This window comes from Lycium barbarum, chromosome 6 (genome assembly GCF_019175385.1).
Source record: "Lycium barbarum isolate Lr01 chromosome 6, ASM1917538v2, whole genome shotgun sequence".
In the NCBI taxonomy this organism is placed as follows: Eukaryota; Viridiplantae; Streptophyta; class Magnoliopsida; order Solanales; family Solanaceae; genus Lycium; species Lycium barbarum.
Window position 1 is genome coordinate 31,784,840 of NC_083342.1, and position 16,465 is coordinate 31,801,304.

Below are 16,465 nucleotides of genomic sequence, written 5' to 3' on the forward strand. Positions count from 1 at the left end.
TATGCTTTTTGCAAAGAATATTTAGAATAATGTTCATCACTGAATGTATTTAAATATAACTTCAAAAATGAAAAGTTAATTGGAAAACAAGTTATAAGCCGTTTTCCAATTTTAAGTACAACTTCAAGTTGGATTTGTAATTTTCATGGCCAAACACTAATTTTCAAATAAAATGAAAAGTTATTCCGAAAAAAAGTGAATAATTTTTATGGCCAAATGAGTCTTAAGGAATTTTTATGATTATGAAGCCTTATAAACATACATGTTTAATGTGTCATTGGTCTATTAATTATGCGGTAAGAAATATACAAATAATACTACTTTTCTATCTTAAGTTTGGGCTGAGGCTTAGCACGGACCTCATGTAACTAGTATAAGAATAGAGTATAAGAGACAAATAAACTTGGAAGATTTTTTGTTAAAGAATGGAAGTCCTACACTATTTGAACAGTTATGAACATAAATTAACAGAAGATGGATAAAGTAGATTATGTACATAATGTACAATGTACAGAAGGAAAATTACTTGGATCCTTAACATCTTTCTATAGTTGCCTGAGATTACTTTGATGAAGAAGATGCACAGAGCTCCGACCTCGCTCTTTTGCCTTGTCAATTGTAGATAGAAGCACCTGCAGGAAGTCCTCTGCCTCATCTTTCGATACAAAAACCAAATTGGTCTGGAGTAGCGGAAGCGATTTGCGAGGATTGTTGTTCCATCTCTTTCCCCTAGTTCCCCAGCTTCTTTTATGTGAAATTTGGTTCTGCCTTAACAATGCATCTGAGCTACTTCCCACAATATGCACCTCATCGTCGTCGTTATCAGCATGAATTACACTATCCATCCCAATTTCGGTTTCTACCAACCACTCTGGGTTAGCAGGCACTCCTTGAAACTCTGGCATTCTGTATTTTACTATACTGGAGCAGGAGACAATTAATATAAGCCTCTCAGTGAGGACAACAAACTTCCCTTCATGTCTAAGAGCTTTACACATTACTAATATTTCGTCTTTGAGCTTAACATGGTCTTCAGACTCTCTAAGTACAGATACTCCAATAGCTTCTTCCCAAGAGTAAAGCCGTATAGGAAGTTCTCTACTTAAATGCCTTGGCAATCGGACCCTAAAGCGATGAGATCCCCGATTATGAAGTTTGCTCCGATTTCTGATGCTTTGTGCAGTTTTGCCGGTGATATCGAGTATACTGGCTGCTGGTCTTGCCACAAGTCCTGTCACTCCAAGAGCTATGCCTGCAAGAAGATATATATTATCCACACCCATGCAAAATGTTCCAATTGAGCGCTTGAAGCTAACAGTAGTCTAAATTCGTAGAATTCACTTCCCAGGAGGTTCAATTTTCATGCAATAGTGACCAGAAGAATAGCATGGATAAACTTGATACCTGAGAGAACTCCTGGAAGGCCATGTCTCTCTGCCCCTTTAATAGGTGACTGCAATAGACCAGTCAGACCCTGCAAATCAAGAATAGGTATCAATTGTTTTCTTAGATCACGTAAGGAGCATTTCATTAATAAAAGGGGAAAGCTCCTGTATACAAGTAGTATAACCAAAAGAGAGAACCTACAAAATTAGATGGCTCTCTACCATGGACACACATTCATCCGTACAAATAGGGATCTCATGAATGCACCAAAACTACATAAAGGATAAAATTGCTATTCTTCAAATGTACAAAATCGTGTTCAATTCCCTCAAAACCTCTTTTATTTCTCTCTCCATACTACTCACATAAGAGCTAATGGAGAGATGTCCCATGCCCTGCACCTTCTCTTCTGTCTTTTCAAAGGCCACCTGAATAAATCGTTGTTTATCGTCTCCGGCATAGTTCACAGTAGTCCAAACCATCTCAGAATCACCCACCATAACCTTGAAGCAGCCTGACAATGTAGCAGAAGCCTAGAAGGTGATCCACATCCTCTCCCAAGTTTTTGCACATAAATCACCAACTAACATATGTGATCCTCCTTTTCCTCAAATTCTCGGTTGTCAAATCGCTCCTCTCCAGGCGTACGAAGAAACATACCTTTCTTGGTGCCCTAGCAATCCAAGCTGTGTTGTGCGGGAAAAACCGTCTCATCTCTTGTGAGCATCTTGGCGTAATGAGACTTTACTGAGAAATAACCACCATTGCCTAACTCACATCCCCAAGAATCATAAATTTCTAAGGATGGAGTTTGCTTGTAGAGTGTCTCAAGCAAGTTTTGCAATTCCTGCATCTCCCAATCTTGAGGAGTTCTCATAAATTGAAGATTCCAGAGAGCATTTCCTTCTTGTATCTTCCGAATTGTTGGACTGTCATCTCCCTTTGGCATGAAATACTACGAATGTTTCGATATGAGGCTCTCAAGGTGTTAACCCCGCACCACTTGTGCCCCTAAAAACTAACCTTATACCTACCTTGAAAGTTATATTTCCACTAAATTCCTCCCACCCCTTCAAGATATTTCTCCAAAGGCCGCGCCCAAAAGGAGTAGTAATTTTCTAACTCTCCACCCCTCTTACATATCCCCATTTTTTCCGCTATCACCTCTCTCCATAGTGCATGCTCCTCAATTCCATATCTCAAAGCCGCTTTCCTAGCAAAGCCCTATTAAACACCCGAAGATCTTTAACCCCGAGACTCCCCAAACTTCATTGGGCTCGTAACAATTTCCAACACACTAAGTGAAATTTTCTTGATCCATTGGCCGAGTCCCAAAGAAAATTTCTTTGTAACCTCCATTTCTCCAATCACGCTAGCTGGTGCTTGTAACAAAGACATAAAGTAAGTGGGAATGCTCGACAGGGTGTTCTTGATTAACACTTCATTTCCCCCTTTTGACAAATACCTCTCCTGCTACCCTGCAAGTCTTCTTTCAACCCTTTCATAGGTATGCATTGTGAAAAAAGAGATGAATCAAAATAACAAGACATTTACTCTAAATACACGGTAATCCTTCTTTAGCGGTGACGTCTTGACACACATGAGATACCGTGAGACTTTCAAGAAGCTATAGTATTCTAAAGGAATGAAGAGTCAAAGGAATAAAAGAGGAAGCGAAACAGGCTGCTATGCCCATGGGAGCTAAGAACTGAAAATAATATACCTCTAAAAATTCATTTATCACCCCTTTGCTATGGGATGAAATTCCCTTCTGGTGCCTTTCCATATTTCTGACAGCCTGATCATCAAAAGTAAATGCCACGATACCCTACAAGATGAAATGAATTAACATGCGGTTCAGATAACATACAGAGTTTGAAAATGTTGCTAGATGCAAAAGTACCTTATGCGCAGCTTTGCTGAATTGGGTGGCAGCATCACTTAAGGCATAGACGGTATTACTCAAAAGACTAGAGGTCCCTTGTGCCACGCCTTTAATAAACCCTGCACGAGTCTGCAGAAAGAACCGGGTTTTACATCTAGTGGGAAGGATGAAAGAGTAGATAATGCAGAAGGTACCTGGAAAACACTTTGTACAGGAGCTGACAAGAAATCTTTAAGGCCAAGACCCATGCTCCTAGCAAACCCCATAGGATTGCCGATAACTCCTGCAGAACCAAATACCTGCAGCAAATAACCATATTTCACTGTCCATGACCACTAAGAAGACCATTGCAAGAAACAAATCGTCCAGTTAATAAATGAAGAACTACCAGACTGAAGGTAATAAAATAAAGCTTGGCTCTTCAAATCATTTACCAACATAAGCAAATAGATACTTACACGGAAACTAACAAAGTTAGTTCATCTTAATAGCTCCGAGTGCCAAAAAACACATAATCGGGAAGCTTACTCATGAATCATCACAGGAAGTATGACACCATTACAGCAATTTGTTATTTCCGCGGTTTAAAAGCAAGTACAACTCCATACTATATTAAGCTGGAGAAGTACTTCTGTTTTTAGATATTCGGAGAAATGGATTGAAGCTCAGGGGCATTAGTAATGTCAGGTCTAGTGATAGTAAGATATCTAGGTTTTCCCACAAGACTCTAATCCCTGCATCATCCAAGGCTTCTTGTCTCGTTTCTTCAAGCTTATGAATTTCTTTCTCGTAGAGACTTATTACATAGAGATTTTAGAGTTATAGCCAAAGGCATATAGGATAGTTGATAATGAGAAAGATACTATGATGTGAGGGGTCTGGAATGCCTAAAGAAAGCCAGATATTAGCTGAAAGCCGCATGGTGTTACAGCAGATGAAGATGAAAAAATGGGCACCAACAGTGAGGTAACATACAATCTTCTTGAGTAAAACATCATAGGAGTACATGTACAAAAGTGTGCAACACGACAATCAAAACACAGTATATAACCGAGGTGGTCCCTTGACAGAAAATTAAAAGTTGGACTGTCAATCTATTAGTTTATCCACAAAGTTCATAGCATAGTTGGTCCAACCAATTCAAAATTTACATCTAATGCATAAGATAAGCCCTTCTCCCCTTCTCTTTACTATACGTTCTGCACAGTTGACGGAGTCCGAAAAGCAAAACAGGGAATCTCTGCCATGCCAGCAAAGACAGACAGTGGAGAAAACTCTTCCACCTAAAACCAGAAAACCAGTTGAAAATGGGTAGCAATGTTTAAAATCTCCACTGAGAAACTTAGGCTATTATTGGAATTACCTCTCTTAACGCTCCCTCCACATTAAAGTACAAATTGAATATAATGAGACTTCTTGAAGCTAGTTCTAATTTCTGTGAAGCTCACACTGAGGCAACATCAGATATGCAGTGCAAGCAAAGCCTAGACCTTGTGCAGACTCAACTCCTCAAGCTTTATACCGGGATCAGAAAGTCTGGTTGACATGTGATAAAGAAGTCACAACTGGGATGTTCTAGCCTGCCTCATCTTGAAGGCGCATTCTCGTTTTGTCTGGAGAAGTATCAAGAATGATGTTTTCTAGTAGAATCAAAATGAATGTGAGTATTCAAATTCTCTAACTTTTCTACTTATACTAATCCATTTAAATCCCTTAGCAGAGATGAGATCATGTTACTGACTCAGCCTGATGACTCTAAAGTATTCAACTTTTCTTTTTTAAGGGACTCGAGAATGGTAGAGGTAGCAAAATTGCAACAGAGTGGTGTGGACACTTCTGACAGGAGTTCAGTCAATTGAGTTATACATGAGTGTGATAATTTGGAGAGAAATTCTCCATCTACCCATCTACTGAAGGAGGATCCGAGGGTTAAGTGGTAAATACAGGGAGGATAGTCAAGGTGTGCAGAAATTTACCTTGTACGTCTCATGAAGAAATTGTCGTGTGTAATGCTCGATAAGTATCTCCTGAACGGATTCCCAGCTAGCTAGCTGATGTGAAAGGATTACTGGTTTAAGGTGAATTTGTGCTCCCTCTATATCAGCAAGTGCCATAAGACCCCTCTGTGAAAGTCAGTGTCATATGGCTTGAGAAGCACATATATGAATGAAGTTGCGGAGTGAAATTTAGCAATAAACAGTCACAAGCTGATTGTTACAATTAAACAAAGATTAAGAATTTACAAAATCATCACATCTTCCAGCATCCTTCATATAGCCTTACTTACATGTATAAGAGATTCTCCAGATGTCAGCACTCCATTTCGAAGCAACCAGGGACTGCTGGAGAAACTACAAGAAGAAGTTCAATGTTATAAGCATACAGTAAAGTCACATGAAAACATGATATAAATTACTCGTCCCAATTTAAGTGTCTTAGTTTGACTGGGCAAGGAGTTTAAGAAACAAAGGGAGACTTTTGAATCTTGTGGTCTTAAATTAAAGATGTGTGCAGTCCTTTTAAATCTAGTGCTCTTAAACTTGCCATGCATAATGTTGGAATCGGAAAACTTACTAAATATAGAAAGAGGCACTCTGTTTGGGACATACGAAAAAAGGAAAGTAAGACACTTAAATTGGGACGGAGGGAGTACCTTAAAGTCAACTTGACTGGTGCCACATCAAACAACTCAACATAAATCTTCTTCTGCTTTTTGGCTAGAAGGTGAATCTGTTGCCATGGGGCTCCAATAGGGACTATCGAAGGTAGCAAAGAGGTCCTATTGCTGTTTTCGGGAAACACAGGAATATTAACTGCGTAGCATTCATTCACATTTGATTTCTTGGGTGCCCAATCTATGGAGTCAGAGGTGGTCATAATAAAAGCACCATCAAAAAGAGGATGGTCTGTTGAATTAGAGTGTTGTGATACTCTGCTCTGCAACCTAGAAGATAAAGTTTTAATGAAATCAAACAAACTCAAGATTACATCCTGATCAAGTTCAAGATGAAAATTTGCCAATCTGCAAGAAAATAGACTAGTCAGGCAGTGATACAACATAATAAATGTTGATAGAGTTCGAGACCATTACATTTGAAAGGAATCAGTTACAGACCTTAGACTTATGTGCTCAAAGGAAACAAGTGACGGATATCTATTCTTCCACTTTGTCACCACCAATAAAAGAACCGGTTCCCGTGAACTCTCCGAAGCACTTTCTGCCCTAATTCCACTAGTAGCCTTACTAATATCAAAAGACAAGATGACAGGGTAAGGTGTACATGTTAACTGGTTATCAATTTGCAAGGATGTGACTTGTAAGGAGAATCTCTGTTGATCTACACTCTGCGTGAAATCAACTGTAATGTCTCTTGCACAAGCGAAAAATAGTTCCTGAAAAAGAAACGGTATGGCAACTCAAAAGCATTTCGCATTGAAGCTTACGATTTTATAATCTTCAATTACAACCATAGAAGGTACCTCTGGCATAGAGCTTATTAGAGATACGCCAACATAGGGAATGTCCACCAATATTCTCTCTTTGCAGTCAGCAGAATTTTCATGCTTCACTATCTGGTTCTTTTTATCTTTAGACTGATAAATGTGCGGACTCTTCAAACCACTCAATACATGGTAACTTGAATCAATGATGCTCAGAATCTGTATTTGGAAAATAAAACTGACACTATAAAAGAGACATGAAATGAAAGACGGTATCTGAATGTTAAAGCATCATCAATGCACCTTGACTGCCCCTTCAGAGTGGACAGAAACAATCAGCGTTCTTTGAGGCTTCTGAAAAAAGTAAGGAGAAGTCACGTGTAAGAGAGGTAACAAGATTATCATATAAATGACTGGAAAAATATTAATTATGGTCTCATATAAAATATAATATAGAGAGAAAATTGTGGTTAATAAAAAGAAAAAGATAAGGGAACTTATTACAACACAAAATACAAGAATGGTAAGGCTGTTAAACCTAAGGAAAGCACTACAAGATGAAAGTAACATAAAAGAACCATAATGCAGAAATCTCAACCATAATGCAGAAATCCTCAACTATCGACTTTCTATTTTTTTTGGATCAGTACAAGATTGTAGTACTCGAGGGTCTTTCGGAAACAGCCTCCCTGTCTTCCGAGATAGGGGTATGGTCTGCGTACACTTTACCCTCCCCAGACCTCACATTGTGGGATTTCACTGGGTATGTTGTTGTTGTTGTTGTACAAGATTGTAGTACTCTGCAATTCTCTTTTACGCACAGGATTGCGAATCGTGCCAAACCCCTGTATAACTGTGCTAAATGTGCCGAACCATGCTCGAGAGTTCTAAGCAAATAATCACAAGATATAGCTGAGAAGAGTATTGAAAGTGACTAGGAAGTTGCTGGTTTACAGAAATTGGCCAGAAAGCCGCTGGAAAATAATCTGGAAGTATTGAAGAGAGATCTACTGGCTCAGCCGGGTGCCAAAGTGACTGGAGTGATATGGAAAACACGACTATGGCCGGAAACAGTGACTGGAGTCGCCGAATTAGGGTTCGGCGATAGAAAATTAACGAAAACTGGATATTCTGGCTCAGAACAGCACACGAATTCGAGGGAACCAGATTTGCTCCGGAGGGTGGTCCAAGATGGCCTCATGCACTACTGCGTGGATTTGACGTGTTGCCGGCGCGGCAGCTTTAGGTGGCACGTCAGAGCATGTGGGAGGTCATCTGCCGGAGTGGTTGACTGGGGTTTGATTGCCAGAGGGTGGGGACCCTGTGGTGGTGTTGGTTTTCGCACAAACAGAAGAAGAAGACGCAAAACAACATATACAGTCGCCGGAAAATTGATGCGCAGTGACTGTGTGACTGTGTTTTCTTTTCCGAGCATGTTTCTCTCTCACCAAAGCTCTGATACGATGTGAGAAGTAAGGACACAGGAAAAAATATTATTAAGATGTATCTCCACTTTATTAGACTGAGCCCTATTTATAGTTATATTCTACATGATACATAATAATCCTTTTCTATGTGGGAGATTATATGCATTAATATTCTAAGAAATACATTTGTAGCAAGCTTGGAGCTTATGATAAATGCACTCCAACTTGAGGGGGAGAGTTAAGATATTATATGATTTGCATCAATCAGAATGATTTGATAGGAGCTGATTTAGGATATATACTTACCAAAATTTTATAGGTTAATTACTATAATTTCCCAATTAAGCTTTTCTGTTCTTCTCGTTCTCTTTTCAATAATCCTCTTAACAGCTTAAGTTTTTAGATTAAGTGTGTGCAAATTTAGCATATTATCGAAACAGATGTCCTGGTTGGGTTCAAGTGCCACCAGTTATAAAAAGAGGACTTTCACTTCCTCAGCCAAAGAAAAAGGGTGCCCACTAATTAACCTTTTCCATTTTCGAAATTGAGAATAAAATATAATCCCTTTTGAAGAACTCCCTTATCTTGTATATTTCCTTTCCAACTGATCAATAAACTGGTTGCAGCTCCATTTCAACGCCTTTTAAGGCATCCATAATATTTGGTGGCAAAAAATTGTTGCTCTTTTGTCACGAGCAAATATGTTTTTTATAGAATTAGGTTATCGGTGTATAATGTATACTGGTCTAACTAGTTCAAACAATAGAAGTGAAATTTAAGGTTACATTATTTTAGAATTATTAATTCAAGTACAGACTTCTGATATTTTCTATTTTACATAACAAACCAACAATACCAACAGATAGTACCAGGCTATGCCAACAAGAAGTACAGGATTTGGGTCCAGTATGAAAAAGTAATATGGTGAGTACAAGCTCTGCTTCAAGTTTACAAACTGATTATAGAAAGTGAAGTACCTCAGGAGTGGCAGGTAGGTATACCGGTGCATAGTCTTTTACGTCATCTAGGGCATATGATCCTATAACACGTTCACCCGGAGCCTACAAATTCCAGAGAGAAACTTTACTAACAAAGACATGCTTTAAAGCCATTTAGCTTTCAAATATAGCAAAACATACCTCAATAGTGAGACGATGTGGATAGCAGGGTTCATCCCACGCATAAGGGCAAGAAGTGTAGGAATGGACCATAGTTTCAAAAGTTTCACACCTTTGTTGATAAACACGTAGGCGCTTGAATACACAAAGAAAGGAAAGGGCGAATTAGTCAAAGATCAAACAACTAAGTTGAAAACCTGACATTTGTTATGCTAGTAAAAAATCTGTGGAATGAGCAAGCTTGTAACATAGAACACATATATATCAAGCTTTCCACCCTTAATGAAACTATAATTTAAAAGGGCATAAGCACTCCGCATCCCAAATTGTCTGACTTGGTATGACCAGAATGGAAAGGAGAGAAACCATTAGAGCACAAGATGTCTAAAAAATTGGTGGTTTTTAAGGATAATATATGGTTAGCACTCTTCTCAGTTGAGTTAAAATTTACTTCCTAGAGATGGTAAATCTTTACAGCATCTGGAAGGCCTAATCTTTTTGACACCTTAAAACAAGGGAGTTGAATAAGATAAGAGAGCGACTGTTGTCTGAACAACAACACAATTTTTTAGAAATTGTGATTCACAATACAACAATTAACTAACCAATTCCATAATTTAATGAGTTTGCTAAGTGATTAGACCAATATTACCTAATTCAGTGAATATCTTAACCTGTGTATTAGGAATGAATTTGTAATTTAATACTCAACCTAAAACAGACTTTGTTAGGGACAAAAACTTTAAAAGATATCAATTAACGTTACGAAATCTTTGACCTTCTTATGTTATAGAGAACTTAAAGGTCTTCGACAAAATAATGAGGTGAATTTACCCAAAACCATATGAGGTACAAATATCCCGTATCTCCACCAATGCGGGGCACTTAACAAATACAAAGTCAAAAGCTATTGCATTGCATTGAAGGAAAATACCTCTTGGGAGAAATTGTCAATACGGTATGGCATAAAGCCAGTATCATCTTCTGACACAAGAATCAAATTTGTTCCCGACTGACCATGAGGGCTGCCAACGATTTTATCATCTCTAGTTGAGACATCAGCAGTCTGAACTTCCACACATATCATGTTCACGGCACCAGAGAGAAAATTCCGCATTTTCACCTGAGTATCGCCTAGATGTTCTGGCAAGAAGCAACCGGACCATTGCCATCCAGGTTCAGCAAATTGAATAGCGACTAGCAACTCCCTGGAAAACATAGACACATAATAAATAACAAGAATGAGAAGAAAAAGGGAATGAAATTGACGCAAATCACAATTCTGCTTTTCGTTCGTCCAGCCTTAAAACACATTGCCTCCCAGACTTAACTAATCACTCGCATCATAAGAATAGTGTCATAAACAACATCTTAGCAATGACTATTCCCACAACATATGATCCCTCACATCTTAACAATAACTATTCCCACGACGGCACACTCTTGTCAACTACCCTTTATAGATTCGAGCAGATTCATAAAGAGATTCAAGTGTTTCAACAGACAACCTTGGCAATGATAATGACAAATTAAAAAGTGGATGGCTACAAAATGGTTTGTTACTATTTCATGCAAGAAGAACTAAAAATCAGTTTGAAAAGCCCCTACTAAGAATAGAGGGCTTTGCATGCATTTGGAAGATGATACTAATCCCATGCTCCTACTGCACTAAATTACAATAACTAGGCACTGGAGTTCTATATGTACCTACGAATGCACATAGTTTGGAATTAACACTTATGAGGGGCATTTGTAAAATGTGCAGACTTAGAAGTCACTTGAGAATTGAGATAACAATGAGCAATGAGATTGTCAACACCATCACAATATACCTCGATGTATCTGTCCACTGAATATGAGAATGCCTTCCAGATTCCAATGTGAAAATATCATCTGTTCCTTTCTGCTTGTAATACAGATCCTTATTGCATGCATTACTGATTACGTATCTGTAGAATTATGGGTGCTTTTATTATAGATATATTCCTGGCAGGAAAATCTTAAACACCTTGAAGATGGTAAGTAAACGACATAATATTGCCATAGTAGAGTACCTCGGCTGAAAGGTAATAATTCTTGTCCTACCCAAAAATGGAGCTGCAACAGCACCAACAGAAATGACATAACCAGATTTCCTGGATGGTTGTGGGACCGTTACACTGCTAGAACCGGTAGGTGGCACAAGTGCAAAAGCACTAGACCAAGAATCATTAGGAATGTCATCCATCAGAGAATTTGGTAGATATCTACACAGTCTGACCATAATTTCACTAGAAGATGAACTTGGGTTAGGTGAATACATCCGGCAATTGACCTTCCAAGCATCACCTTCTGTTAACCCACAGGACTTTAAGCTGGATTGACTGCTTGTATAAGACCTACTCTTGTGAAGCGATGCTTTTGAAGCATACATATCATGCTTCTGTGAACCCCGGTGAAAATTTGTTGAATTATCAAAATCAATTGATTCCGCCTGAGAGAACTTACTGTCATGTGACTTTGTAACAAGGTAATTGTTCAAGGGAGCTACCGGCAGGCTATTGCTATTTGCAGCTGTATCCATATATTGATTAGAAGATAAAATGCCCAGACCATCTTTCTTGTGGAGAACTAGGTCCTGCTCATCCACATCATAGTAAGAAGTAATAACACTAAAATGGCCTTTTGTCCAATTAACGGATTCAGAGACAACAAGGGGGAAACCAGTGCAATTGAATAGCAAAAATGGAACCGAAATGCATATTTCACGAGCTCCACAAAATGCATCCATCACCTTCTCTATTTCAACACACAGAGGACCTAATAGAATGAAAAATAATATGAGACAACTAATAATGCTGGCACCAGTAAAAAATTAGGAAAGCAAAATTTGATAGGTACCATCTGATGATTGAGGGTCAAAAGTAATAGTCTCTGACAAAGAGAACCTTGTTCCGCTGAACTTGGCTATTTCACCAAAAGTTTCAGCACGTGGAAATTTCACAGCTGAAGGTTTATATCCATGCATCTCGAAAGTTATTGTGAGGTCATGTGAAGAATCAACATGGAAGAAGGAAGTTTCAACCTGGAAGACAGGGAAAATTGTGCTGGTGAACACAAAGCAAAATATATTTATTCATGAAAAAAATAGTTACTATAACATAGTGCAAACCTCTGACACAGCTGCGGTACGACAAACACCAGCATTTTCTATTGTCATAGATACCGTCTCTGGAAGATAGTTCTTCAATACTAATGGACTGCTTAAAGTCAACAGATGCACATTCCTTTTCTCGGGCTTAACCATGTAAGTTACATTATTATGAGGTTTAAAAGGCTGTGTTAGAATATTGTTGGACAAAGAAAAGCCTTTTTCTGGTGACACAGCTGACGGTAAGCACCAATCATGCACAGATATGCAGCAGCGAAAAGGGTCACTGCTCGGATGAGATGGATAGCAGACAAAGGAGCGTAAAAAGCTGATTCTATTTTCATTCGAAAGAATATTTGGAATACTGTGGGCTTCACTCCACAAGTAAGAATTACCGAGAGGACGCCATCTCACTCGGCCAGCTTCAGCCAAATGTAATGGAAGAGGAAACTGTTGACCAGGATAAACAGGGTCAAGAACCTGAAATGACAGAAGTTACACGAATGTCTAGGGACAGAAATCCAGTCAAAACTAAATAGATACTAATATCCTTTTTTCCTGATAGATATACAGAGAATTCTACTAATTCTTCTACCAATATACCTTTGGAGAAACACCAAATGGAATGTCAAACCGTACTTCAAGAGGCACAGAAGTTGCATTTGATACTATTACCTGAAATAAAAAAGGAATACGTAAAGCAGAAGTAAATCAAAGCGGCACAAAATATGACCTGCATTAGCACTTACCGTTGAGTACAATCGCACCATCTTCGTGTACCTCTGTATGGACACATCAATCACTACAGGAACGATATAGCCACTTTTTTCTTCTGTTTTGTTGTTCTTCCCGTCGTTTATACTACTGTTTGGAACATTTTTGGTTGAATCAACATCGGACTTTCTCGATGATTTGGAAAAATCGACTTCGAAGTATCTAAGCCCAACAAGATCCATTGAAATAGGAGCAGAAGGAAGCGACGTTCCCTCAAGTTGAACAATGATATAATGATGTGATGGCTCCACCGATTTTTTGTCACCAAGTTGTTCACAGGATTGGGCCGGCCTATAGCGTAAAATTTGATCCTCAAGACTTTCACTAACATAAACTGGAATAGAAGATCCTGGTTGTAAATACTTTCCACTTTTCATGGAGCATGCTTCTAAGCCATAACCACTCTGCCGCTGTTGATAGACATGAAATTCTAAAGGCAACGAAGTCAAATTTTGCAGTATATAAGGAGGAGAACTCCCGGCATCCAGATTTTCACTTTTCTGAGGATTTAAGAATGATGGGATCTCAGAATGAGCAGTCATCTGCACCAGATCCCCTGCATTTTTAATCATCTCGATTGTCCTAGAAACAACCTTCACCAAAGGGAAAGAGAAATTTATCAGTAACTTGTTTAAACTGTACTTCAGGAAATGAGCAAGTCTGGAGTAGAAAGTTTTACATTGTGCAATTTGTCATAATCCATTCAATATTTTGCGAGCACAATGCAAGAATTCTTAAAATCCATTCAGATGAAAGGAATCTAAGGATGAGGATTTCTTTAACACAAAAAACTTTATAATAGTTGTGTATTAAAAACAAATGAACTCATATATGTGTGTGTGTACACATACACATATATAACAGAGAAATCCCCAAGGGCAGTGGCGCACAGTTCGAAACTCGGCGGGTAATGAGCCCGCCCCTCTACCTAATATGGATAATTGTTTTCTTTAAAAGGGAAGTCTTCCCATTCATTTCAGCCAAGAAACTCCATATATCTGAGCTTTTAAAACACATTGAGTCCCAGATTTGATAAACGAGAAGCAAGTTGCGCCAGGTTAACATCCAGCATAAAAATAACCAACCTATGATGAATCCTTTGAATATGGATAGAGATGATTCATATGGTTAACCCGAACAAATACCGGATTGAGGCCTAGTGAACTGATATTGAGTGATATAATCACTTCCCCAAAGATGACCTATCTAATTTATGTTTATTTATATCATTTTCGATGATGCAGCGAATTAATCTAGTATTATGTGCCACGGTTGAGCTTATATGAGTGGATAACACTGATGACTTGTTATTAGATATCAAGTTATCAACTGATACATGCTTTTACTTTTGATAATAGACTATGATAAATATTTGTTAATTTCTTCTCCTGGAAACAGAAAATTAATCCTTGAAAATTACAAAATAATAAATAAATACTTGGGGACGGGGAGAATAAAAGGAAGGTGTAAGGAGTTTCCGTCTACTTCAACATCACTCATTCATCTAAAAAATGAAGTGGAGTATTAGCCCAGGAAAGAGCAAATTCAGGCGATCACTACATGAGTTGATAAAGCCCTAACTTAAGTGGAATATACTCTTTCCTCCATATTGGTCCTTAAGCCATTGGGATGTAATTATTGCCTCCTACTTCATAAATTATAGAAAGCAGATAGATATGCCTATTGGTTAGGCTAATGTTTACCTCCCTTTGGTATTGAAACATAATGACCCGTTGAATGAATATATTAGATCAATGAAGAACACCTTCCAAGAAAATTGGACCTTAGACCTAAACCCAAGAGCATATAAAGAGACTTCAGGGTGTCGTCCTTCACCAATGAAGGACTCTCAACACCCATTTAAACACCCAGGATTGACATTTGGAGCTTGAACAACATAACATGGGGGCCCATCATTAGGTAAACCAAAAATAGGGATGAGTCATGGTAGGATACCATGTCAGGAGAAATAGACTTTTGAAACTAAATCCTAGCTAATGAGATGAGATTCACCCAAAACCATATAAAGGGACTACAGCCTGTACACTCTCAAATGTGTGATTTTATCAATACCAAAGTAAAAGAACTTATTGCTTATCATTCATTCCACAATGACAGTCGAGAACATGAAGCACATTGATAGCCTGATAAAGGATTAAGAATTAGGACAGATACAAACAGCTTTAACAATCAGTATTTTTATTAACAACAGCAACAAAGAGTTTACTGTAGAATGGTTAAACTAAAGTACCTCAATAAGGGACTCGGTAAGATTCAAGTTAAGCTGAGTTGTCGATTTGATATGAAGATTGCTAGTAACGTCACTACTCAGAAGGGAACTGTCATCATGCCTTCTTATGCTTAGCTGGATTTCCAAGGGCTCTAGGAAAGGCTCCCACGAGACCTGTAGTCCCAAAAACAGAACAAAAATTAACGTATCATAATCAATAGAAGATATATCATGATTTTGTTATCTCTACCTTGTCAATGTTGTTATAGTTCACTTGGACGTCACACTTCACCAAACCCTCCATTTCATTTCCAGCTACATTTGAGTGAAGAAGCAAGTTTGTCATGAGTAACTCCAGCAAAGGTCCACTTGAACTCCACTGGAGGAAAATATACACATATTAGCAAAACATATGTAGCTGAAGAAAGCAGATAATTTATGCGATACAATTAGCAGTAAATGTGGGATTACATGGGGTATGTTGTTGTTGTACAATTAGCAGTAAATGATCAAAGAACAATACCTCATTGCGCTCAAAGGATAAACAAAGGCAATACAGGAAAGAAGCAACAAGCATCACAGAACTTATAACCAGTGAAAAACCAAAGACCATACAGTTACCAGATGAATACCAGAGACGTAATGATCGAAAATGACAGAACACCAAGGATAAATTTTTGTTCTCGAACAATAAACCCCCCCACCCCCCTACACACACACACTGCACGAAAACAAAAAATCAGAAAGCAATCCAAAAAGACTAGGAAAAAGATCCATAAAAGGAGAAAAAGAACTCTTCCCAGTTCAGTGCAGAGGAGTTTGACAATGAGGATAAAGGAAAATAATGCCACTTTTTTATGACAAGGGAACCCGCAGCCGCTACCCTTTGGGTGTGCACAGGGTAAACCTTGCTCCAGTGCAACAGCCCGCAAATTACACAGGAAAAATAACCCGCACTAGGCAAGCCCCGTGCGACAAGCTCGACCCAGAACCTGAGACCTCCATTATGGAAGCTCCATGCTCAACCAACTGAGCCACCCTTGCGGGTAAAATAATGCCACTCTTTTCATTAAA

At 38.5% G+C, this 16,465-nt stretch overlaps 1 protein-coding gene across 8 annotated transcripts in view; it reads right to left on the reverse strand.

The window, feature by feature from the left end:
• Window positions 1–387: 387 nt before the first annotated feature.
• Window positions 388–16,465, reverse strand: part of LOC132643700 (uncharacterized) — an 85,098-nt gene continuing 69,020 nt past the window's right edge. For 7 of the 8 annotated variants that reach the window (XM_060360225.1, XM_060360224.1, XM_060360223.1 and 4 more), the window contains 22 exons: window positions 15,642–15,770; window positions 15,413–15,565; window positions 13,137–13,754; window positions 12,991–13,062; window positions 12,409–12,867; window positions 12,138–12,321; window positions 11,312–12,056; window positions 11,090–11,206; window positions 10,192–10,465; window positions 9,279–9,392; window positions 9,117–9,200; window positions 7,016–7,066; window positions 6,752–6,931; window positions 6,387–6,664; window positions 5,925–6,293; window positions 5,559–5,622; window positions 5,248–5,394; window positions 3,466–3,570; window positions 3,290–3,400; window positions 3,110–3,214; window positions 1,405–1,474; window positions 388–1,252 (listed from right to left, as the gene is read on the reverse strand). In XM_060360225.1, the coding sequence (XP_060216208.1) occupies window positions 546–1,252; window positions 1,405–1,474; window positions 3,110–3,214; window positions 3,290–3,400; window positions 3,466–3,570; window positions 5,248–5,394; window positions 5,559–5,622; window positions 5,925–6,293; window positions 6,387–6,664; window positions 6,752–6,931; window positions 7,016–7,066; window positions 9,117–9,200; window positions 9,279–9,392; window positions 10,192–10,465; window positions 11,090–11,206; window positions 11,312–12,056; window positions 12,138–12,321; window positions 12,409–12,867; window positions 12,991–13,062; window positions 13,137–13,754; window positions 15,413–15,565; window positions 15,642–15,770 (5,136 nt within the window). In that variant the 3' untranslated portion in view covers window positions 388–545. The remainder of the gene's footprint in view (window positions 1,253–1,404; window positions 1,475–3,109; window positions 3,215–3,289; window positions 3,401–3,465; window positions 3,571–5,247; window positions 5,395–5,558; window positions 5,623–5,924; window positions 6,294–6,386; window positions 6,665–6,751; window positions 6,932–7,015; window positions 7,067–9,116; window positions 9,201–9,278; window positions 9,393–10,191; window positions 10,466–11,089; window positions 11,207–11,311; window positions 12,057–12,137; window positions 12,322–12,408; window positions 12,868–12,990; window positions 13,063–13,136; window positions 13,755–15,412; window positions 15,566–15,641; window positions 15,771–16,465) is intronic. The other variant, XM_060360226.1, reaches the window with a different exon arrangement.